Below are 21,078 nucleotides of genomic sequence, written 5' to 3'. Positions count from 1 at the left end.
ACGACCCTTTCATCGGCAGGTTGTAGTCATGGTTGTCGCGGTCGCAAGCAACCCCGAAAGAAATGAGTGAAACCAGCCCAGTGGTCGATATGGAACCCCTACAGCCACCCGTATAAGCTTTAGTTTGAGCTCAGCTTGTTCCCCAGCTCGGTCAGCTTAAGAAGCTGTGCTATGAACGTGGGTTAAAGAATGCAGTGAAATATGTTGGCCATCGATCAGCACATGTCGTGCGGACCGTGGTTGATGCCATCTGCGCCCTTGTCTCGGGACCACGCGATCGGGAATTGACGCGATGGCCCGTTCCAGATCCAAGGGCGCCATGGACATGTGCTCGCAGGGCGGTACCGCTGTCGTAGGCACACTAGCTTACTGCGATGGCGAGTCTTGACTCGTCAACGTGCCCCTGGTCCAGCCTGGAACTTTCGTTTGCTCCCAGCACGGAACGGCCTGAAAGCGGCGGGGTTGATCTTGCGGGGTCGCCCGACGCAACATTTCAGGCGTCGGTGACTTTGCTTACCGACGTCGGAGTTGCGAGTATAAGACCCCTGGAACGTCGCCATGTTGGTGTAGTGTACATGGCCACCTCAACAGCCCGTGTCGTCAGTCGAAGAACTAGTGCGACCACAGTGTTGACAGCAATTAAGCTCACGCAACAAGGGAAAAGCTCTTCATTCGAATGAGAATAGGGATCTCCATCAGCAGCCGGCAAGAAACCCCGCAAAGTGCGCCACGATTCGAGACGGTCGCGCAATCCGAGGACAACGCCAGCCAATTCAGATCTCATATCACCACCTCTCGCCAGCAAGGCCACCTCGCATCAACACAAAATGGCCCAGCCAACCCTCGCATTCCGCGAGGCTACTACCACCGACGTCCCCAATCTTCTGCCTCTCATCCGCACAGCATACCGTGGCAACCAAGGATGGACCAACGAATCTGCCTACCTCAATGACAAACGCATCTCCCCCGCAGACCTTGAATCCAAGATCAATGCCCCTGACGGCCTGGTCCTCATCACCCACGACGCCGCGACGGGTGAGCTCGTCGCCTGCTGTGAGCTCCAGCACCGCCCCGCCGGCGACGGCAAGCCCAGCACCGGTTACTTTGGGCTGTTCGCCGTCGATCCCAACAAACAGGGCGGTGGGTTGGGGAGGCAGGTTCTTGCGAGAGCCGAGGCGCATGCGAAGGAGAAGTGGGCTGTCGAAAAGATGGAAATGTATGTCTTGTGGATGAGGGATGAACTCATCGACTGGTATGTCAGGAGGGGCTATGAGCGCACCGATGAGAGGGGGGACTTCCCCTACGAGCATGTGTTTGAGGGCCAGGCGCTTCGCGACGACCTCTACTTTGTTATCTTGAGGAAGGATCTCACCAACGTCAATGGCGTGGCAGCAGCATGAGCCATCTGAGTTTGAGGAGCGTGGCGGGGAGGACAATACGCCGTTTCAGCGATAGACAAAAGAAACAGATGATGGTGGCAACTTGCGGTAGACAGAGTTCCAAGACTGAGATGACAAGACCAGAATTATATTAGATGTACACATATTCCCCTCTGAACTGGCCAAACGCGGAAGTGGCATCATCATCAAGCTGTCATGGGATTAACAACCGTCCCTTGGTATATGGCTTTTCGTGACGACTCGATCCCGATAGCTCGTCTCCGCAAAGCTCATAAACTTCTCGACATCGTGTATTGTCGAAGCCAGCCCAAAAGACACCCGCACCGCACCTGAAGTCCGCAAACCGAGCATGCGCGTCATATCATCTGTAGACTTCGGCCGAAGCCCTGGCCGAAGTCTCTTGATTCGTCGTAGAGCCTCCCCATCTACCCCAAAGGCTGCCGCACCGGCCCCTGGATTGCAGAAGCAGCCCGTACGAAGCGAGATGCTCTCGACAGCAGCTTCTAGACCGACGAGACGGTCGTCGACCACGCTACCGGCAGCGTCGACAAAGTTGAAGCATATGGTACCACCCCTTGCTTCCAGACCGTCGGGCCCATACAACCGCACCATGGACAACCCATCACTGTGCCTCATCGCCAACAGACGGTCCAGGAACCAGCCTGTCAGGCACCGAACGCGCAGCTGTATGAGATCCATGCCGATGCCTGTGACCCAGTTCAGGCCGAAAGCCACGTCTGGAATCGACAGAAAATTCACTGTACCATCTTCATATCCAGCCTCGCCAACCTGCTGAAAATGCCACTCCGCCCCGTTCCCCACGAACGCCGCAGCCACCGTGCCGCCCGAGAACCAGGGCCGCTCTAGCCGGGCCATGGCGTCTTTCTTGACGACCAGACAGCCAACACCAGTTGGGTAGCCAAATACCTTGTACCAGCTCACCATGACGAACTCTGGCTTGGTAACCGACAAGTCGAGCATCTTCGTAGGGAGATACGCTGCTGCATCGAGCAAGACGTCATAGCCGTTCTGCTGCGCCAGCTGCACCCAGGCTAATGGGTGCTGGACGCCACTGAAGTTGCTCTGCGCGGGATATGCAAAGAGGCCCCTCTTTTTTCTTTCTCTTGGGACCTTCCATCGCGGCCGGAGGGCTCTCTCGACACAAGATGTGTCGACTCGAAGGGAAGGCGTCTGACAAGGAATGTAGACAGTCTTGGCCCCGCGGCGGTGGGCGTACTCTCGTATGCCGTTGACCGAGTTATGATTATCGCAGGTCAGAACGAGGCGGCTCCGTCGGCGGAAAGGGTACGCCTCGGCCACGAGACGAGCGGCTCCTGTGGCATTTGGTGTGAATATAACAACATAGTCGGCAGGGTCGGCGTGAAGGTGAGCGAGGATACGGGCACGAGTATTCTCAACCAAGGCTGTGGAAGCCTTGCTCGTTGGACTTTCCGAATGAGGATTTCCAAAGGACGTGCTAGCCAGACGAGTTGCGTGGACTCGGTGCTGCTCCACAGAGGAAAGTCCGGCTCCTGTGTAATCAAGGTAGGTGTGGCCTTGTCGATCGAGGTGGGCGTAATGTGTCTCGCGGAGAGCATCGAGAGAGGAGGTTTTGGCGTACTCCGGGTAATCCTCGAGGATATCTGACATGCCAGGCTACGGTCGAGTCCGACGGAATACTTGGTAAAAAAAAAAAAAAAGTTCTTTGCACCCAGCAGAACACAGCAGAGTAAGATGACATCCCAAGGGTCATCCACAGTACAGGGTCGCCACCATTCTTATCGATCTTGCTGACCACCATATTCGCGGCAGTCTAAGCTCAGTCTGCCGAGAAGGATCAAATCCCAGATCATCCCCACGATGGCCTCGGGAGGCTCGATCCGGCCCATACAAATCATCACACGCTTCAAGCAGGAAGCATTCAATGTCTGCCACCCTTCACGCTGTTAGCTGGTAGGGGGGATGATGGTGAAATGTCTTGGGTTTATCCAGTCGCCCATGAGGCCGTCACACCACCAAGGCCATGATAGAATAGAAGCTGAAAGCAAGGAGCGTGGGGTCCATCAGGTGAAGCAATTGCCTGCTCCCATACGTCTAAGAATTTTCTTGATTGTGCACTTCGGACATGAGCCCCAACTCGTCAGCATCGTCATGCAGGATGTGTATCCACCAATCATACCACAAGAACTGTAGTGCTGACCGGCGGTGGGAACTCGTCTATCACATCCATCACGGCGCCTCCGCTTGCCAGAAATAGGATGCTGACGCTGTATGCAGGCTGGCCAAGGTTCGTTGGGTATCCGGCGCTGGCTCAGGAACAGTCCACACTTATTGCAAACTGTCACACATGGGACCTGTTGGCAGACACCCCTTCCTTGAGGTGTTTTTGGAGCCAATATTGAGCACACCAACAACATAGCCCCCTGCTGCCCTGTGGTTGCATCTCAAAGTGGCAACCTTCCTCAGTTGGTATGGCCCACAATAGGGCCTGGCAGACAAGTGTGTTGATCAGCTTGCACTCGATTAGGCAAGGGCCTGGCCCCCATTACAGCGCTGACTGCCAAGATTACAGCCTATTTGAGAAAGCGAACGGGGGCGGGATGCAACCCTGCAGGCCGGCGCTCGCCTGCGGCGTAGCAAGGAAGGGTTGCCCTAAGGAAAGATTGCTCCTTCGCATTGGTATTCGGATGCTCGGAAACAAACGCCGGATAGGCACTGCGGTCGTTTGGTCATTGGAGTTTGGCTGGGCCTTGCTCTTGCAACACATATTCTCGAAATCATTGAACAGGGCTGTCTTCTTCGTTTACAGGTTTAGTTCAACAAAATCCGTCTTGGAACTGCCTATCAGCACTACACAGTAAGTCATTCCATTCGCCTGTCATGGGCGAAGAGAAATAGGGTCCCGAATCATATCTTCCCCGAGGGTTAGGTTGGCTTTTGTTTATGCTGTGGTCCAAAGAAGGCACCTGCTGCTTTCAGCCAGATTCAGAGGTAGAGTAACATGAGAGAAAAAATGATCATGTTCATTACTTGAAAATTGCGGGTTGAAAAGGACTGACGAGCATCATCTCGACCCTCCATGAGCTTTGATGCCGATCAAGTTTGTCCAATTTTCACGACATAGTGTTGGCAGATTCAGAAACGGCTCTGCAGCAAGATCCGTGAAGACGCCCCCCAGATATGTTTCCTCGACATCCTGTCCAGATTCAGAGAGAGATTGTGGGTAATCTCGAGCGGCTATCCACATTCGACCATCAATCAGGCCTGAATGGAGTGGTCGCATGTCGTCTCGGTCCATCTTAGCTAGTTCGAGAAGCGGCACAACTAGCGGAAAGAACCAAAAGGTTTTATACGTCTCCAGAAACTTTGTTTTGGAGCAGGTGTTGTGATAGAAGGCATGGATGCTCTCGGAAGCCACGTTTGTCGCTAATCCTAAGCTTTGAATCCAGACTCGCGGTGGCTGAACGAGTGTGATGTTTGGAACATGTGACAGCTTGTCCCAGACGCGACCAAAGGCTTGGTAAATACTTGCTGGCATTTGTATAGCATGCGGTTTGAATGCCTTGCCCTCGTTCATGAAGTCTTTAGCAACGGACGACGTGAGGTCGTGGTTGCTGTACGTCAGCTGATGAATCTCGAGCTCGTTGTGACACTGCGTCTGGGTAAAGGAAGAGTCGAAATCAACAAAGATGTGGTACTCAGTCGTATCGTTTGCGCTCTCTCTCGGCTTCGGGAGGTCAGAGACACCGGTCAAGTTACCAGGGTAATTTCCATCGTTCATGTCGAGAGCTCTGTGGTACTCCTGGCGAACGTAAAGAGTGGCGGTAAACCACTGGTCCATGTGATGCCTGAAGCGTCCATTACTGGTCACATTGAGGGGAACGATGACGTCGTCAGCTTCGACCAGCTCCTGCACGGCATGCATGAACTTGCGCAGATCGCCTACAGGTGCCATGATGGTACCAGAGTTCAGATACCGTGAGTCTCGGTAGCGTGGGTCACTGAATCCTCCAGTCATGACGCCGAACTTTTGTCGAGCAGAGTTTGAACCAGGCACAAAGGGGCACAAGGGCTCGTTCGGGTTTGCATCGAAACATATCTTTCCCGTGCCGTAAAGGATGGACTGACGAATGCCGAGATCGTGCAGCTCGTCGACGGTGATCCCTCGCTGGTCGGCCAGTTGTTGTTCTGAACGAGCCGACATCGCAAAGTAGCGCTCAAGCGTGACCTCGACGGGGAGCTGGGCCAAGACGTCAAAACTGTCGACGATGATGACCAGGTCGTCATCCTCCGCAGGCAGAGTTTTCAAGAACCTGTTGATGACACGAACCTTGGCCAGGTGGTCGACAGCGTCGAATTCATTCTCGCCTTTGTACCCGATAAGAGTTGGGATGGGGTAACGGTTGACAAGAGCAGAGATGATACCTGCGCAAACGGGATCATTGACGAAGCTCGAAGGGACAAGATAGTGCAGCTTGGACGTTTTTGGTGGCCTCTGATGCACTTCCTGTGACACAGAATGTGAGAGATCCTACATCGACCAAGTCATCAGCAGTCTGGCTTTGGTTTCATTGTGTGATAGCGGATGGCACTCACAATAAGCTGAAGACGAGAGAAGCCCACGATGAGCGACACGATAACGAACACTAGTGGAATGATCAAAACCACATAACGTTTCCTTGCCAGGATGTCGGAAGTGAAACCCTTGGGGGAAGGATCAAGCCAGGCGTCGAGCCGCTGTGGTATCTTGTCAAGCCTTGTCATTGTGATGCTGCGGTGCGGCTCTCACCATGTGGCCAACCCAGGCGGCGAATTTGATTGATGTGAGAACACATCAAAGTCGCCCGAGAACAAGAACTCCTTATTCTAGGGATTGCAAGGCCTGCAATGATGATGAAGATCGGATTTGATCGAGAAACACGCGGGGGTCAAGCCCCTGAATTCCTGGCTGGGCCTGGCCACTGGGTACCTAGAAAAAGGAATGGAAAGATCTCAGGAGTCGCACCTAGCTTATCGCATCCAACGGGAAACGTGGGTCACCTCTCGACTGGCGAATTAGAGAGGTAAACAAGCAAAGATCTGGAATCTATCTGCACAGGAGAATAGATGTCATCTCACGGATAACTTGAGGTATGGCCGAGTTGTCGAAATTGAACGAGTACATTATCTCACTATGCGAGCGTACCTCAAAAGCGGCCATTTCGATGACTTGTAAATTTACATGTGAGAACCATGCTGACGAGAGACGAATGCCATTACACATCCCTTACATGACATGATGCAGGCCAGCCCCATAACCGGAACGGTTCCTGACAGGGTACTTGGGCGCTACATCTCAGCTTCACATAGAAGTACGATGAACAAGCAATATATGGTTTGGACTTACAGGGGCATCGCTTGTCCATTGATAAACACTCTACATTCCGGGCCATTGGCACAGGGCCTCACTCACACTGGTACCGATTCCGACTGCTTGTGCCCCTGAGGTGGGCATAGAACAGCTCTGCAAATTCTGAAATTCTGCTTTTTGATAAATCGGTCAAATGTGTTCACTCTGGCTCTTTGCCGCCATCACACACGAAAGTCCAAAGCTCGGACAGGAGCGTCAACGATGCGGGTGCCTCCGCCACGCCATGCCCTCGTGGCTGTGGTTTCCTTGATCGCTACCATTTTCGCGGGCCTGGCATATCGAGAGGCGCTGGTTGAGACCATCCAATCCAGGTGGAAATCTCACGAGACTGTTCCGACATTCAACAGCATCCTCATCAAAGACAAGGTCGCAACAATAACCGACACACTCTTCACACCGCATCTGATCCCTCTCATTCTGTACTACCACGCCGTTCTCGGACCCTCCTGGCCCATCGTCTTCTTCACCTCCCAGACGACGTACGATGAGCATCTCTCGCCCAACGCTTCATCCCCATCCACCTCAGCAACATGGCGCCGCGCCGTCGACGCGGGCAGCATTGAAACACGAATCGTGTCGCCCGAGTTCAACCTGACCACGCGGAAAGGTGTCAATCTCTACTTCTCCCATCCCTGGCTGTGGGAGCAGCTCGCGCCTGCAAAGCACGTCCTCGTCTTCCAGGCGGATGCCATTCTGTGCGCCAATGCGGCTCAGACTGTCGATGACTTCCTCCAGTACGACTTTATCGGCGCGCCCCTCAACGACACCCGGAAGGTCTACAACGGCGGCCTGTCGCTCCGCAACCGCACCATGCTCCTCGAAGTCCTGCATGGGGGAAACGACTGGTGGAAAGATTGGAATACGAAAGGCACAGAGTACGGAGGCCACGGCGAGGATTACTGGATGAGCGTCATGATGCGCGAGAAAGATGCGAACATGCCCTCCATCGAGACGGCGCTTGCGTTCGCCCGACAGCTCCCGTGGCACATGGATCGCCCTGGACGGCCCGTCGGCTACCATCGAGTGTACAAGGAGGACAAGACACGAGTCCCCGAAGCACGAAAATGGTGTCCTGAAATTGATCTATCATCTCCCGGGATGCTCTGAGATGTAGGCTGATAATCCATGACCTGATGGACATGAAATTTATAAAATTTGAATAGTCTTCAGACCCCCCAGGCCCAATGCTCGGCGACGGTGTTGGGTAGCAGTTCTCGCTGAATGCACCGCGTATCACTAAATGAAACAGCTGTGGCGGTGGCAATGAACCATGCAGCGCGAATATTGACAAGCCAAGAAAAAAAAGAATATTTCCACGGTCAGCCTCGCTCAGGGGCGCGAAGGGAGAGACATCGACTCGTCCGATTGACCTTGGATCTGAACCCCTGTTCCCTTCCCCTTGTCCTCACAGTCGATGCTAGGGTCCCCCCCGGCCATCACTTTGAATCCAGAACTCTGCTCTGGAAATTCAATAGACGATGATTACGACATTCGACCAAGTCGCCCATGCACCCTATGTAGTTGCCAGATCTAGATATTGTTCCTAGACCTTAGGCCAAGCCATTGGCCACAAGGGGATTTGACTACTGGGGAGTGTCAAATGAACCCTCATCACCCAACGACGTCCTTTGGTGGAGAGCAAGCAAGCCATTGCACCAAGCCCGGCAGAAGAACCTCCCAGAACAATTATTCACACGGCCCAGAACGCGCATCGGTCTAGATCTAGATTGCAAAGCTTCGCCGCTATATTACTCTTTTAAGCACCAACCTTGGATCACGAAGCAGACGCCAACTGTGCTGGGCTTCATCAGCCTGCCGCACAGCGCGGGAACTTGACACTGGGCCCTTCGCAACTAGCATGACGTCTGCCCGCTGCCGGTGAAGTTTCCGGCCCGATAGGCACCGTCGGCATCGCCGAGGCAGTCGGCTACATGCTGTCAATGCCAAGGATTGCGAGAAGGGAAAGGGGTTCGAACTCACCAACGGTCACAAGCTTGAGGTTGCGCGATTTGGCCCAGTCGATGAGGTAGGGCGTCAGGGTCCTCACGGTACTCGCGTATGTCTCGTGCATCAGCGAGATGTGGCCCTTTCCACAGCTACCGGCGCGCGTGAATCGCAGCAGACTCTCCTCGGGCGTCTTGCTGTCCCAATCGCCCGAGTCGACGTCGGTCGTGATGACGTTGAAGTCGAGTTCCTTGAGGGTCGGCAGGACGTTTCCGCCGGTCATGAGGTACGGCGGCCGCATGTACTGGGGCTTGACGCCGAGGATGTTGACGAGAGCGTCGTCGAGGCGGTCCATCTCGCCCGTCAGCTGCTCGGGGGTCATGGAGCCAAAGGTGTTGGGATGGGTCCACGTGTGTGAGGCGACCTGGTGGCCGGACGCAAATGCCTTCTTCACGGCCGGAGCATGGTCGTAGATGCAGCCGTAGAGGGTGCCGGTCCAGAAGAAGGTGGCCTTGGCGCCGGCAGCGTCAAGTATGTCAACGAGCTCGGAGGTGTACTGGTAAGGACCGTCGTCGTAGGCGAGGGCGAGGACGCCAGGCCGGGAGCACTGGCGAATGACAACGCCGGCAGACGGCTCTCGGCGGAGAATCTCGAGAGGACTCTCGACCGGGAGGGCAGCCGCCAGAGGGGCGAAGACGAGAGCGAGAGAGAGCAGCATCGTGGCGGATGAGTGCATGAGGTGTCGATGTCGTCTGTGTCCCACAGTCGTGCTCAGTCTGTTCGCTGGGCTGGGCAAGCAGGGCCTCTATATGCCTGTACTGGGCGGGCAGAACTCATATGTGCCGGACGATCGGACCCCTCGACTCGTGACTGGGGACCCGACGTAGCATCTTGGGCGCCACGGCCGGATCGATGCTGGGTTGGGACAAGCATCCGGGAGGCTCAATCTGGGGTAAATGGCAATGCAGGGCAATTTAGGCGCGAGACGAAGAGCCGGTGCCGGATCCGCGCGGGGAAGCTGTCGGCACTTTGCTGGTGTTCACAACTGTCATCTCGACGAGGGGCATCGACACGATCTTGCATTGACTGTCAGATGATGTGGGATCCCGACGTAGGTGCCCTGCAGCAGCTTTGTTCGAGAGGTGAAGTCATCGATCGACCTAGGCGTATCAACGCCTGGCCCAGAATATCATCTGCGGAGTCACGTGCCAGGATGAGCATGTTACATCGATCAGCTTGCGCATTGGGGGGGTAACGACCAGGGGCGGGGCGTCCCTGGCCCAAGTCTAGGTCCTGCTGCCTGGGTGGGTAGGCAGGTACCAACCTACCTGGGTAGGTAGGCAGAAGGCACTGTGACTGCCTCGGTCGGTACTGTACCTGCCTACCTAGGTACTGCAACTGCCTAGACACCGCAGCTGCCTAGGTACCTTAGGTATTGTAACTACGCCGGGCTTCACCTGCCCTGCACCGGCCCGGCCTGTCAGTCCACGCCCTTCTGCGTGACACTGTCCAATACTCTCATCCTGATGATCCGAGAATGCATGCTTGATCACATTCACCTCGACTCACCCAGAAACACTGTAACCGGCGTCACCAATCACCGACCAGGCAAGTCGGCAAACCTACCACCCATCACGACACCCAGGTCTATACCATCACCATGAACGTCGCCTGCCAGTGCGGCTCCATCGCCTTCCGCACCCCGACCCCCGCCCCGGTCGCTGTATACCTCTGCCACTGCAACGAATGCCGCAGGCAGTCCTCCTCCGCCTTTGGCATATCCGCCACCTTTCCCGCCGCCGACCTGCCGCCGCTGTCTGACCCTGCCCTTCGCGCACGCCTCGGCGTGTGGTCGCGCGCCACCAAGACGGGCAACACGCTCGACTGCTATTTCTGCAAGACGTGCGGCGCGCGCATCGTGCATCACGGCCGCAGTGCGCAGGGGGTGGCGCGGCCAACGGCGAACATCAAGGGCGGCCTGATCGAGGGCCTCAGTCTCGAGGGCGCCTCGCACATTTGGACCCGCGAAGCCGTTGTGCCTATTCCCGCCGGAGCTGTCAGCTGGCGCGAGTCGCCGCCGCCGTCGTGATGCTTGGTCTGCACCATGGACGACAGGCCATCAGTCTTCCGCCGTGCAATACAAAAAGCAACGAGCGCAGCGCTTTATACGGAGAATGCCTGACGCTATCAGTCGAAAAGCGGAAAGTCGGTTGATGAGCTGTACCAAGCAACGACGGGAACGTCACTAACATCTGTACCTGAGCCATACGGTAAGATGGCCCTTTTCGGGAGTGACATCCTGACCAGTCACCAATACGATCCCGATTGCCAACTCTCAAGAGCAGTTATCTGGCAGCGTTGTGTTTTCGCATGATGTTGTGGCTATTGGACTCCTGACTCGAGTCGGCTGTGGATATCCGCACTTCGTTTTGCGAAGAGCACCCATCATGAAAACATGCACGATTAAAATGGATTTACTCCAGCTTACCACACTCAAATAAATCGGATTTTTGTTTCCTCAGACCGCCCAGCCCCGTCTTTGTTCCACAAGGCAGCATCTTCCAGCCCATGGTGCAGGTTGTGCACCTCGCAGCTCGCCATATGGTTGGATATGGTTTTCCACTCGAGCTGTTGTTACGAAGCGGGGCAAGCAGCCATTGGAACATCTATCGTCCCCCTTCTCCGCACCGGGTTTAACAGCTTCCTGTCACAATGTCCACGACTCAATGGTTGGCAGCTCGGATCTGCCGCTGCTGTTGAGAATGTCATGGCGTGTGTCGGCGCATGGGGCTCCGGGGTTAAGGGATTCCGGCTACCGCCATCTCAAGAGTAGAAGGTATATGAGCCATGGTTCCCAAAAAGATAGCCCCGATGGCCTCAAAGTAACCCGCCAGCAGTCTCGAAACATCGCGAATTCGTGGCAGACTTTCCTTTGAAAACACCATTAAAGACACCATTGAACACGGCTACTCAGGTCATCTTACGAAGTTCACGAGAGAACCGCCACCAGAAGCAAAATGCCGTCGACCAAGCGCGCCATTCGCATAGCCGGCTCGTCTGGCGGCTTCTCAGACCGCCAGCGCGCCATTGGGGACCTCGCTCGCAACTGTGATATTGACTGCATCATTGGTGACTGGCTCTCCGAATGTACCATGACGCTGCATGGCGCTCAAAAGCAGGAGAACGAGCGGCTGCGAAAAGCCGGCAAGTTGGCGCAAGAGCCTGTGGGACTCTTCGACCCCACCTTCATGGAGAACCTGAGCCCTGCGCTGCCGTTCCTGAGGAGCAAGAACATTAAGGTTGCCGTGAATGCCGGTGCGAGCGATACCGAGCTGCTGGCGGGAGTGGTCGAGGCTGAGGTGAGGAAGCAGGGGCTTGATCTCAAGGTCGGGTGGATCAACGGCGATGAGGTGACGGAGACGGTGAGGCGGATGTGGCAGGACGGCGAGACCTTCACGAGCCTCATGACGGGGGAACCACTCAAAGACTGGGGCCACATGGACGATTTTGTGGCCGCGCAGTCAGTCTCCTTGTGTGCGGCATACCAAACATCGCTAACAGGCAACGTAGATGCTATCTCGGGGGCGCAGGCATCGCCGAGGCTCTCCGTCAGGGCTGCGATATCGTCATTGCTGGCCGCGTGGCCGACGCTGCCCCAACGATCGGAGCCTCTATGTGGTGGCACGGTTGGGACCGTGAGCGCGATCTCGACCAGATCGCCGGTTCTCTCGTGTGTGGACATCTCATCGAATGCTCCGCTTACGTCACAGGCGGCTACTACTCTGGCTTCAAGCAGTTGATGGATGGCTGCGAGAACCTTGGCTTTCCCATTGCCGAAGTTGACTCGGACGGTTCATGTATCATCACCAAGGAGGAGGGCACTGGTGGCGAGGTCTCGGTCGGCACCGTGTCGTCGCAACTGTTATACGAGATCCAGGGACCGCTGTACTACGGCTCTGATGTCACGGCCAACCTCGAAGGTGTCGTCATGACGCAGGTAGGCCAGGACCGCGTTCAGGTCACTGGTGTCAAGGGTCTTGCCGCGCCTTCGACGACCAAGGTCGGCCTCACGGCATGGGGCGGCTACCAGGCCGAGTTTCACTACTACCTCGTCGGCTTGGACCTCGAGGAGAAGGCCGAATGGACGGAGCGACAGATCCGCTACTCGATTGGCGATGCCGTCAAAGATCTCACGTGCCTCAAATTCAGTCTAAACGGGTACTGTCCGGAGAATCCGCGCAATCAGGAGATCGCCACGGTCGACATGCGCATTTTTGTGCAGACGAAAAAGAGGGAACTCGTTGATAAGTTCACGCTAGACGTCCCGTAAGTGCCGTGATCTAGGTCATCCGTCGCCTCTATACTAAGACAACGGCAGCGGCCTCAACCGATGGTGCATGGAAAACTTCCTTCAGTCTTGCCCTGGCGCGTCCTTGCACAACGACCAGCGCCAGTCAGAAGGCAAACCGTACTGGGAGTACTACGTCACCCTGCTGCCGCAATCGGCAGTAAAGCACCGCGTCGAGCTTCCCTGGGCCGGCCGCGGCATCGACATTCCGGTTCAGCAGAACGTTCGCACCGACTATCCTCGCGACCAAAAGTCATACGAGACGCGCGACCCCGTCGATCTCGCGGCATTCGGTCCCACGACGAGGGGTCCGCTGGGGTGGATCGTCGGCGGGCGGTCCGGCGACAAAGCGAGTGATGCGAACGTTGGATTTTATGTGCGGCACGACGACGAGTGGGATTGGTTACGGAGCGTCTTGACCATCGATCGCATCGGACAGCTGCTGGACGGCAGCAACAAGGGCAAGAAGATTGAACGTTTCGAGATTCCGGGAATCCGAGCGGTGCATTTCCTGTTGAGAGATCATCTGGACCGTGGATTCAACTCGACGAGCGAGTATGACACGCTGGGAAAGAACCTGTGTGAGTTTTTGAGGGCCAAGTACGTTGACCTGCCAAACAAGTTTCTGCGCAGGGGCCGGTTTTAGCTGGGGCGGTCGCCCAGATGAAGAAGCGAAGACAGACTTCTGTCCGGCTCGATCAACTTCTTTGGTCGTTCGGTCTCGGGATTGCTGCATAGAATCTGGAGGATATTGTAAGAGAGCTTGGGTTGAGGGTTTGGGACCTTTCATTATGGCTAGACTGCAGAGGCTTCGGGCTACACCTGCGATATCTTGGATACTACTTTTATGGATTGACCTGCCGAACCGCGAGATTGTTGATGAGCAAGCTCAAGACGACGACGTTTTCTTGCACATTGGTGAACCGTCGTGCCTAGAAGGAAAGAAATGGATGGTGTGTATATAAAGGAGTTGGGGCGTATCTTGGTCTGCAATCCTTCCATGTGAGGCAAGTTGCTGCCAGCGTGTTGAGGAAGATGGTTTCCGGAACCTGACTGAGGAAGCAGATTGTGGGTTTGCCTTCTGCCGACATAATGCCATACGCTCACCGTCAATTCAAGGAGCCTTGTTGGCGCAATGGTAGCGCGCCAGCCTCCTAAGCTGGAAGTTGCGGGTTCGAGTCCCGTGCAAGGTGCATTCTTTTTGACTTTTGCGCCTCTGACCCGGTGCTGCGGACGAGCTAGCAGATCCACAGCAGGTGCTGCTGGCTTTCTCTGGGCAGGTTCTTGCCTCTCCAGCACGATACCCCACTCTAGTATTGTAAGCTTGATGGCGCCGGTTCTCACGATGCTCGGCAAGCCCGTGTCTGCCTAGAATTAGCCTGGCCATGACGACGAAAAGAGGAGATGTTCTTTTATTGCCCTCTTCGGCCTTGCAGCGGAAGAAATGGATCATCAGCATATGAGACGTCGCAGAACCTCTTTTGGTCTCGGTACAGTATAAGTGGCAGGCATGCTGACTGACCCAAGCCCAATGCGAGATCAAACAATACGAGCGTCCGAACGAAGCCCATGTCGTCGACTAGGGACAGCGCATGCTGGTTGAGTCAGTAGGCTTGGCGAACACTGCAAGGCCGCTCCATCGTCCGTCCAAACTGTCAACCTCAGCTCCTTTCCGAAACCCGACAGCCTACCTCGAACGAAACAGTCGGCGAGCGCTCTCGCTCTTTGTAGTAGGCACCGAGATCTCGACATGCCAATGACGGTTCGGTACCCACAGATGCGGCTCCAAGACCTTCCAAGAAAACATTCGTCCTCACGCTTACGCGGCGCCGGGGTGACACATTGTCCCGCCCGGCTAAGCCCGTGCTTCTTCTCGGCCTCGGCGCGGCCGACCCAGGCCAGGACAGGGGATCCTCGGAACGCGCTCTGGCGCCCTCTGGAGCCCTCTGACTTGAGCTCTGAGCGAGATGAATGAGATATAGCGTCATTCGATGTGGAGTCCTCCGAGTGAGGCCACCCCCAGGCGCTCGCTGTGCTGTGATGCCCGTGCTCCCGGCCCCTCTCTTTCAAGAAGGCATGCCGCATTCGTTGCTGGAGCTAGTCTCAGCCCTCTTTTTGCGCGGCGCAACGTCGCGCATCGATCTGCGTCAAGTAGGCAGTGGACCATGGCCCTCCGACCAAAGTTTATTTCAGGCCCGAGCGGAGACCCGGGGGTCTCGCAGACGATGTGGGAAAATCTGGGAGACGTACTAAAGGGCTGGCCTACCTGCGGGCGCGATACGTACTGGCGACGACGACCGTCACCAACATAGCAGCACTGCTCCCGCATATACAACGATGGCTGGCACGGAGCACCATGCTGTGCAGCCGTTTCTTCAACATCAACCGCACGCGACGCGGCAGTTGAGCCCGCCGCATGATCACGATGTCGACCCTCTCTACCGGCCATCTGTCTCCATGGCGCCGCCCCCGCGACAGCCAGACTCCGACACGGCGTCGCTGCCGGAAGCAGAGGACGTGCAGCTCTACGAATTCAAGGGCCTCGCGGCGCGCAAGGCCTCCAAGGTCAGGGTCCTCGCCCGTGTGCTCGGCAAGTGGATCGTCACGGTGGTGCTCATTGTCGCCGTGTACGCCGTGCTGATCGCGTATTCGGTCGACCGACCCGTCATGTCGACGACGAAGAAGCGCCAGTTCAACGCGCTCATCACGGGTCTGCTCATCACTCTTGGCCTGTCGACGGCCAGCTTCCTCACGGGCATGTGCGATGACATGCGGTGGTGGATTCTCAGCAGGAGAGCGCGATCGCAGCACAAGGTCGAGCACATTCTCCATGCCCACAGCACTTCGCGCGTCATCCGTCTGGCGTCGCGATCGAAAAGGTCCAACATTCACGTCGCCGTCACACTGTGGGTGCTGCTGATCATCGGGGCCCAAGTTGGCATCGCCTCCATCGGCTTGTGCTACTCAGTCGAACGCACCGAGGACAAGGCGCTGCTCGTGCGCGGCAACGTCTCGATCCCCGACATGTCGACCATTGAGACGACAAAGGTGACCAACGGAAGCAACTCGCAGCGTGCACAGGAGTACACAGCCAACAGGTATTGTTGTTCCCTCGGGCTTGCTTTGGCGCTCTGCTTGATGTGGCGCAGCTTCCTTGTAGTATATGTAGCAGGCTAGAGCTAACAGAGGGCCCAAAGCCTCGGCAGCGTGTCACTGGCGTATGACACGGCAGTAGTCGACCAAATCCCACAGCCGGGTGACCTGTATTCGAGCGACGATCCGCTCTTCTTCTGTGACGACGGGGGCTGCATCTACGCCTTTCACGAGGTCAATACCAAGTCGGCCCTCGACGCCAACTCGTTCCCCATCACGGCCGTGACGAACCGGCTCGTCCGGGTGGACACGGCATGCCGCAGCTATCGCGTCACTTCAGGCGGCGACGGCCTCTTCGAGAACATCACCATCGCCGACAGCAACAGCAACGGCGGCGCGCGCAACGTCACGCTGCCGGTCCTCGGCGGCGGCGACCAGTCGACCTTTTTCACCGACACAATGGCGCCATGCGGGCCGGCGTGTGGGCGCGTGTCCGTGTTGGAAGCATCATCGTCCTCGCCGTGGCTCTACGAGTGCAACACAACGGTCGGGACGCCATCGAACGCTTCACTCCCTCAGCACGCGCTCGGCGACGATCTCGTCTGGATGGTGGCCGTGGCCGTGGCGTTGCAAGGCTACTCGACAACGGCAGCAGACGAGGACCTGCAGGTCCAGGGCATCGTGTATCCGGCGGCGACGTACTGGGGCACGCCGATGAGCGGGAGCAGCGATGGGCTGGCGCTGCTCATGTCACGGTTCGCCATTGGCGTGCTCGGCATGGCGGCGCAGTCGAACACGGCGCTCTTCGTGTGGGGAGACGCGCCGACGATCGGCCAGAAGCTCAACATGGAACACTGGGACATGATCCATCTCATCATGGTGCTGACGGCGGGGCTGCAGCTCGTGCTCGGCACGGCGGCGGCGCTGACGGCGCACAGGGTCGTCGTGCCCGAGGGTGGGCCGGTCGCCGAGGCCGAGGTGCTGAGGCCGATGCTCGGTGGTGCGCGGAAGAGGCGGCGCGGGCGGTTCGACAAGGGCAAGGGCAGCATGTCGTTGACGGTCGGGCAGGGCGGCGACGTCAAGACGGCGTGGGTGTACCGCAACAAGTACGTCGGGGATGGCGTCTACGATCTGTACATGGAGGAGGTGGTGGTCCCGTGCAAGTCGTCCGAGTCCAAGACAAACCGGGGCGCGAAGAAGACGGCGAGCAGATGGACCAGGTTGCTCAAGAGAAACAAGGACAACAGGGTGAGCACAGACAGGAGTAGCAGCTCGCGCGCAGGCTTGCGAGACGGATGAGGCAACGTGCAGGCGATAGAGTAAGAAGCATTCATTCGAGCCTGGAAGTCCAAGCGTGGAATTCGACGAAGAACCAACACGATGGAAAGTGCACGCTCCTCGCATCAAGGCTGCACCGTTATCGTTCGGTCAGAAGCTATGGTACGATTAGAGGATTGTGCCACTCATGCACTGCAGCATGCGAATATCTCCCTAGCTGGCAGCCCAGTCGTTCATCAATTGGTGAGGTGGCCGAGTTGGTTATGGCGCCAGGTTAAGGTCTACCTTAACTAGATTTCCTGGTGGGGCAACCCGCGCGAGTTCGAGTCTCGTCCTCATCATTTCCTTTTGCTGTGTGCCGTGCCGCTTTCCTTTTGAGGGTTTGCTATATGCATGGTGCTGTGCGCGGATGGAAGAACTTGGCCTCTGCAATTGCGCCTCTGGAGACGGTCCGAGCTGGGGTACCATGTAGGTTTAAGGTATCTTGAGGTTGGGTTGGCCGCTGTCGATGCATCTCATCCTGCCCCTAGGTGCCGTACCAGGGGATGTCAAAAAAAAGACGCCACACTCCGTCAAGGGGCCCTCACTGGGAACCGCAATGCTCTACTTTGCATGAGCTCGAAAAATCATAAAGATAGGTCTGTTCTCATTTATGTTGCCATTGGTGTAGCAGATTGAAGTTCAGAGCTTATAATCCCGATGCGAGGTATTGAGAGGATTCCGAAGTTCGGGGTCTGTCTGGACGAGACCTGTGTTCGGCGGACTTAGAGTGTGGCTCAATCTGTGACTCCCTTCTCTAGGTACCTAAGCAGGCTGTCGACAGAAGATCTGGCCCTCGTAACATCCTTCCCCTAACAACACTACTACAACAACGAAAATGACCGATTTATCACACCATAATGCACCTATACAATCTAGGGGCTGCTACCTTTATGATGAATCCAGAACGTGTACAGTACTGGATTTATTTCAGGCTGCAATGGATGAGGGATGTGGTGGTTGTGGAGGGTAGAATGCCTAGTTGGTAGGCAAGGTAGGTATGGGTGATAGTATGTGGGCCAGAAATCTGTCAACAGCTTGCTGAGGTAGGTACCTACCTACCTACCTACCTGCCTACCTTCGGCGGCAGGTGCAGCCTCCCAGCATCCTCCAACATCACAACCACCATCAATACGATGGCTGCATTCGAGCATGATGTGTCCTCTCCAGAGCTGTGAAAGATCATCATGGCCTGAGAGGGTCTTCCTTGTACAATCCAGCAACGACGCCTGCTAGCCTTTGGGACTCAGACAACTCTGCATCAGTTCGCCCACATCCTCCGAGGCTGACTGCGCACGTCACCACCACACACCACACACGCATCACAGCGATCGTTCTGTCTCGCAAACCCCATCGAATCCCCATCGAAACCATGTTCCACCACCGTCCTCTGTCCGAGGCTCGCCGTGAAATCAGACTCATCCGCTTCGTGGTGGCTCCATCTTCGGGACCCCCCTCTGAGGAAGCCCCCATCGCCCTCGAGCTCTGCCATGTTTCCCTCGACGAGGATCCCGAGTACGGGGCCCTCTCCTACGTCTGGGGTGACATGCGCGAGACACTCGAGGCCACCGTCGACGGCCGATCCTACGCCATCGGCCGGAATCTGCACGGGCTCTTCCTCCAGCTGCGTCGCCAGAACGTCACGTCGTGGCTCTGGACAGACGCCATCTGCATCGACCAGACCGACCCCAATGAGAAACGGTGGCAGATCGGCCTCATGCGTACCGTCTATGTCCAAGCTGCCGTGGTCCACCTCTGGCTGGGGCCAGGCAACGCCAACACGGACGCAGCCCTCGACGCCCTCGCGCGCCTGGGTCAGGCAGCCGAGGCATGTGGCGCACCCGCCTTGCTGCTCGAAGTCGGCAGGGCAGGGGAAGTGGCGGATATCATCAAGAATCGCCTCGAGAACCCCGACTCTCCCAGTCAACTCGACGGTACCCACGAGGAGCATGCCGTGGCGTCGTTCTACGAGGCGCTCCTTGCCGACCCCGACATGTACGCAGACGAAGCCACAGGCGCTCCCACGCCCACGCAACGCGGCATCCAGGACATGCTCGAGCGAGACTACTGGACGCGCATGTGGATCATCCAGGAAGTCACGGTGCCCCGTCACGCCATCATCGCCTGCGGCAACGCCACGCTGCCTCTGCCTCTGTTCAACGCCGCCCTCGGCGTCATCTGGGCCTGCAAGCGCACCTTTCGTCCCGCCCTGCCGCGCTACCGAGCCTTCGCCGCCGCCATCGATGAGCAGATGCTCGACGTTCGCGCCCTCAACACCCGCGCCGACTATCATGCTGGCGTGTCGCTGATGCTGCTCGACATTCTGTACATTCGGGACCCGGCGCCGGGACGGCCCTACTACGCCGTGACGGACCCGCGCGATGTCGTCTTCGCCATTCTCGGCATCGTCTCGGATGGAGAGGCCCTCGGTCTACAGGTCGACTACGCAAAGACGCGTGCCCATGTCTTCGCCACGCTGACGAGGGCTCTTATCATGCACGGCGACTCGGCGTACGGCAGCTTCGGCCTCGACTCGGTGGTGCCGAGAGCAGCGGCAGCGTCGGATGATCTGCCGTCTTGGGTCGTCGACTGGCAGGCCATGGGCATGCGCGGAACCCCTCAAAAGGCCGTCCGACACCAGGGGCTGTTCGGTGGGTGGTGCGATGCCACACGAGGCGGGCCGGGTCAGGACGGAACAGAGCAACCAGCCGACACCGACAGCGGGCTGTTGCGCCAGGGCGGATGCCGCGTCGACGTCGTTGCCGAGGTGCTGCGCCCCCCGACGGGTAGGCCCTGCAACAAGTGCACGCCGCCTGCGCTCTGCGAGCGATGCCACCCCGATCTCGACTGGTCCGCCGTCGAGGCGTTCGCCCGCCTCGACGAGGCGTCGAAACCGAATCCCGACTGGGGCGCCACCGTGTCGGCCCTCGCCACAGCCGTCACGGCCATGGATCCCGTGTCGGTGGAGCACATGGCCCGCATAGAGGCGCCCAAGGTGTTCCGGCTCGTCAGCAAGATGCTGCTCGCCCGTCCCATCGCCGCCGACGCCCTCGACGACACAGAGGCCGCCCTGTACCGGGATGACATTTACGGCTACTGGAGCTCGGCGCCCGCGGAGTTGGCCCTGACGGACGAAAACATTGCCGAGTGTGCCGATGCGCTGCGGCGGCACTGGGCGGCGTGTCTGCGCGGGCGGACCTTTTTCTGGACAGAGGGCGGCCGCCTCGGCATCTGCTGGGCCGGCGTGCAAGCCGGCGACGTCTTGTCGCTTGTTTGGAATGCGCCGGCGCCGGTCGTGCTGGGGCAGAGGCAGGGTGGTGGTTTTGTTTTCAAGGGGGATTCGTACGTGGCTGGGATTATGGAGGGGGAGTTTCTTGAGGAGGAACCTCTGCATGAGGTGTTCGATATCTACTGAGGGGCAGCCGTCCGGCGTGTATTGCCGAGGATGCGGGACTGCGTTGTTCCCACGATGACGATGAGAAGGACGACAAGAGCTCACGGAGAAGGAACCCGTTCCAAACGACGTACTGCACCTCCACACCCGCGTCGGTCATGCATGGATATCG

General features: G+C 57.3%; 9 protein-coding genes and 2 non-coding genes across 11 annotated transcripts; 8 read left to right on the top strand and 3 right to left on the bottom strand.

The window, feature by feature from the left end:
- Nucleotides 1–292: 292 nt before the first annotated feature.
- D7B24_004013 (uncharacterized protein) lies at nt 293–1,400 on the top strand (the record flags this gene model as incomplete). Its single annotated transcript, XM_028638192.1, has 3 exons — nt 293–381; nt 437–461; nt 687–1,400. The coding sequence occupies 3 exons, from the start codon at nt 293–295 to the stop codon at nt 1,398–1,400; spliced, it is 828 nt and encodes a 275-aa protein (XP_028497079.1).
- Nucleotides 1,401–1,601: 201 nt separating this feature from the next.
- D7B24_004012 (uncharacterized protein) lies at nt 1,602–3,050 on the bottom strand (the record flags this gene model as incomplete). Its single annotated transcript, XM_028638191.1, has 1 exon — nt 1,602–3,050. One exon carries the CDS (start codon nt 3,048–3,050, stop codon nt 1,602–1,604), a length of 1,449 nt encoding a protein of 482 aa, XP_028497078.1.
- Nucleotides 3,051–4,658: 1,608 nt separating this feature from the next.
- On the bottom strand, nt 4,659–6,164 carry D7B24_004011 (uncharacterized protein; the record flags this gene model as incomplete). The annotated part of the gene is made up of 3 exons (XM_028638190.1): nt 4,659–4,703; nt 4,885–5,907; nt 5,997–6,164. 3 exons carry the CDS (start codon nt 6,162–6,164, stop codon nt 4,659–4,661), a joined length of 1,236 nt encoding a protein of 411 aa, XP_028497077.1.
- Nucleotides 6,165–7,011: 847 nt separating this feature from the next.
- On the top strand, nt 7,012–7,917 carry D7B24_004010 (uncharacterized protein; the record flags this gene model as incomplete). Its single annotated transcript, XM_028638189.1, has 1 exon — nt 7,012–7,917. The coding sequence occupies one exon, from the start codon at nt 7,012–7,014 to the stop codon at nt 7,915–7,917; it is 906 nt and encodes a 301-aa protein (XP_028497076.1).
- A 746-nt stretch (nt 7,918–8,663) lies between these two features.
- On the bottom strand, nt 8,664–9,490 carry D25 (Carbohydrate esterase 4 protein; the record flags this gene model as incomplete). Its single annotated transcript, XM_028638188.1, has 2 exons — nt 8,664–8,737; nt 8,791–9,490. 2 exons carry the CDS (start codon nt 9,488–9,490, stop codon nt 8,664–8,666), a joined length of 774 nt encoding a protein of 257 aa, XP_028497075.1.
- A 357-nt stretch (nt 9,491–9,847) lies between these two features.
- Nucleotides 9,848–10,843, top strand: D7B24_004008 (uncharacterized protein; the record flags this gene model as incomplete). The annotated part of the gene is made up of 2 exons (XM_028638187.1): nt 9,848–9,865; nt 10,328–10,843. The coding sequence occupies 2 exons, from the start codon at nt 9,848–9,850 to the stop codon at nt 10,841–10,843; spliced, it is 534 nt and encodes a 177-aa protein (XP_028497074.1).
- A 928-nt stretch (nt 10,844–11,771) lies between these two features.
- D7B24_004007 (uncharacterized protein) lies at nt 11,772–13,748 on the top strand (the record flags this gene model as incomplete). Its single annotated transcript, XM_028638186.1, has 3 exons — nt 11,772–12,274; nt 12,325–13,080; nt 13,133–13,748. 3 exons carry the CDS (start codon nt 11,772–11,774, stop codon nt 13,746–13,748), a joined length of 1,875 nt encoding a protein of 624 aa, XP_028497073.1.
- Nucleotides 13,749–14,223: 475 nt separating this feature from the next.
- Nucleotides 14,224–14,295, top strand: D7B24_004006. Its single transcript has one exon. It is a non-coding gene; the product is annotated as a tRNA-Arg (tRNA).
- A 1,144-nt stretch (nt 14,296–15,439) lies between these two features.
- Nucleotides 15,440–17,494, top strand: D7B24_004005 (uncharacterized protein; the record flags this gene model as incomplete). The annotated part of the gene is made up of 2 exons (XM_028638185.1): nt 15,440–16,200; nt 16,300–17,494. The coding sequence occupies 2 exons, from the start codon at nt 15,440–15,442 to the stop codon at nt 17,492–17,494; spliced, it is 1,956 nt and encodes a 651-aa protein (XP_028497072.1).
- Nucleotides 17,495–17,715: 221 nt separating this feature from the next.
- Nucleotides 17,716–17,814, top strand: D7B24_004004. Its single transcript has one exon. It is a non-coding gene; the product is annotated as a tRNA-Leu (tRNA).
- Nucleotides 17,815–18,884: 1,070 nt separating this feature from the next.
- On the top strand, nt 18,885–20,927 carry D7B24_004003 (uncharacterized protein; the record flags this gene model as incomplete). The annotated part of the gene is made up of 1 exon (XM_028638184.1): nt 18,885–20,927. The coding sequence occupies one exon, from the start codon at nt 18,885–18,887 to the stop codon at nt 20,925–20,927; it is 2,043 nt and encodes a 680-aa protein (XP_028497071.1).
- Nucleotides 20,928–21,078: the final 151 nt, after the last annotated feature.

This window comes from Verticillium nonalfalfae (genome assembly GCF_003724135.2).
Source record: "Verticillium nonalfalfae strain VnAa140/NRRL 66861 chromosome Unknown scaffold_22, whole genome shotgun sequence".
NCBI classification, from domain to species: Eukaryota; Fungi; Ascomycota; class Sordariomycetes; order Glomerellales; family Plectosphaerellaceae; genus Verticillium; species Verticillium nonalfalfae.
Note: the sequence above shows the minus strand (reverse complement) of the source record. Positions and strands in the feature narration are given on the sequence as shown.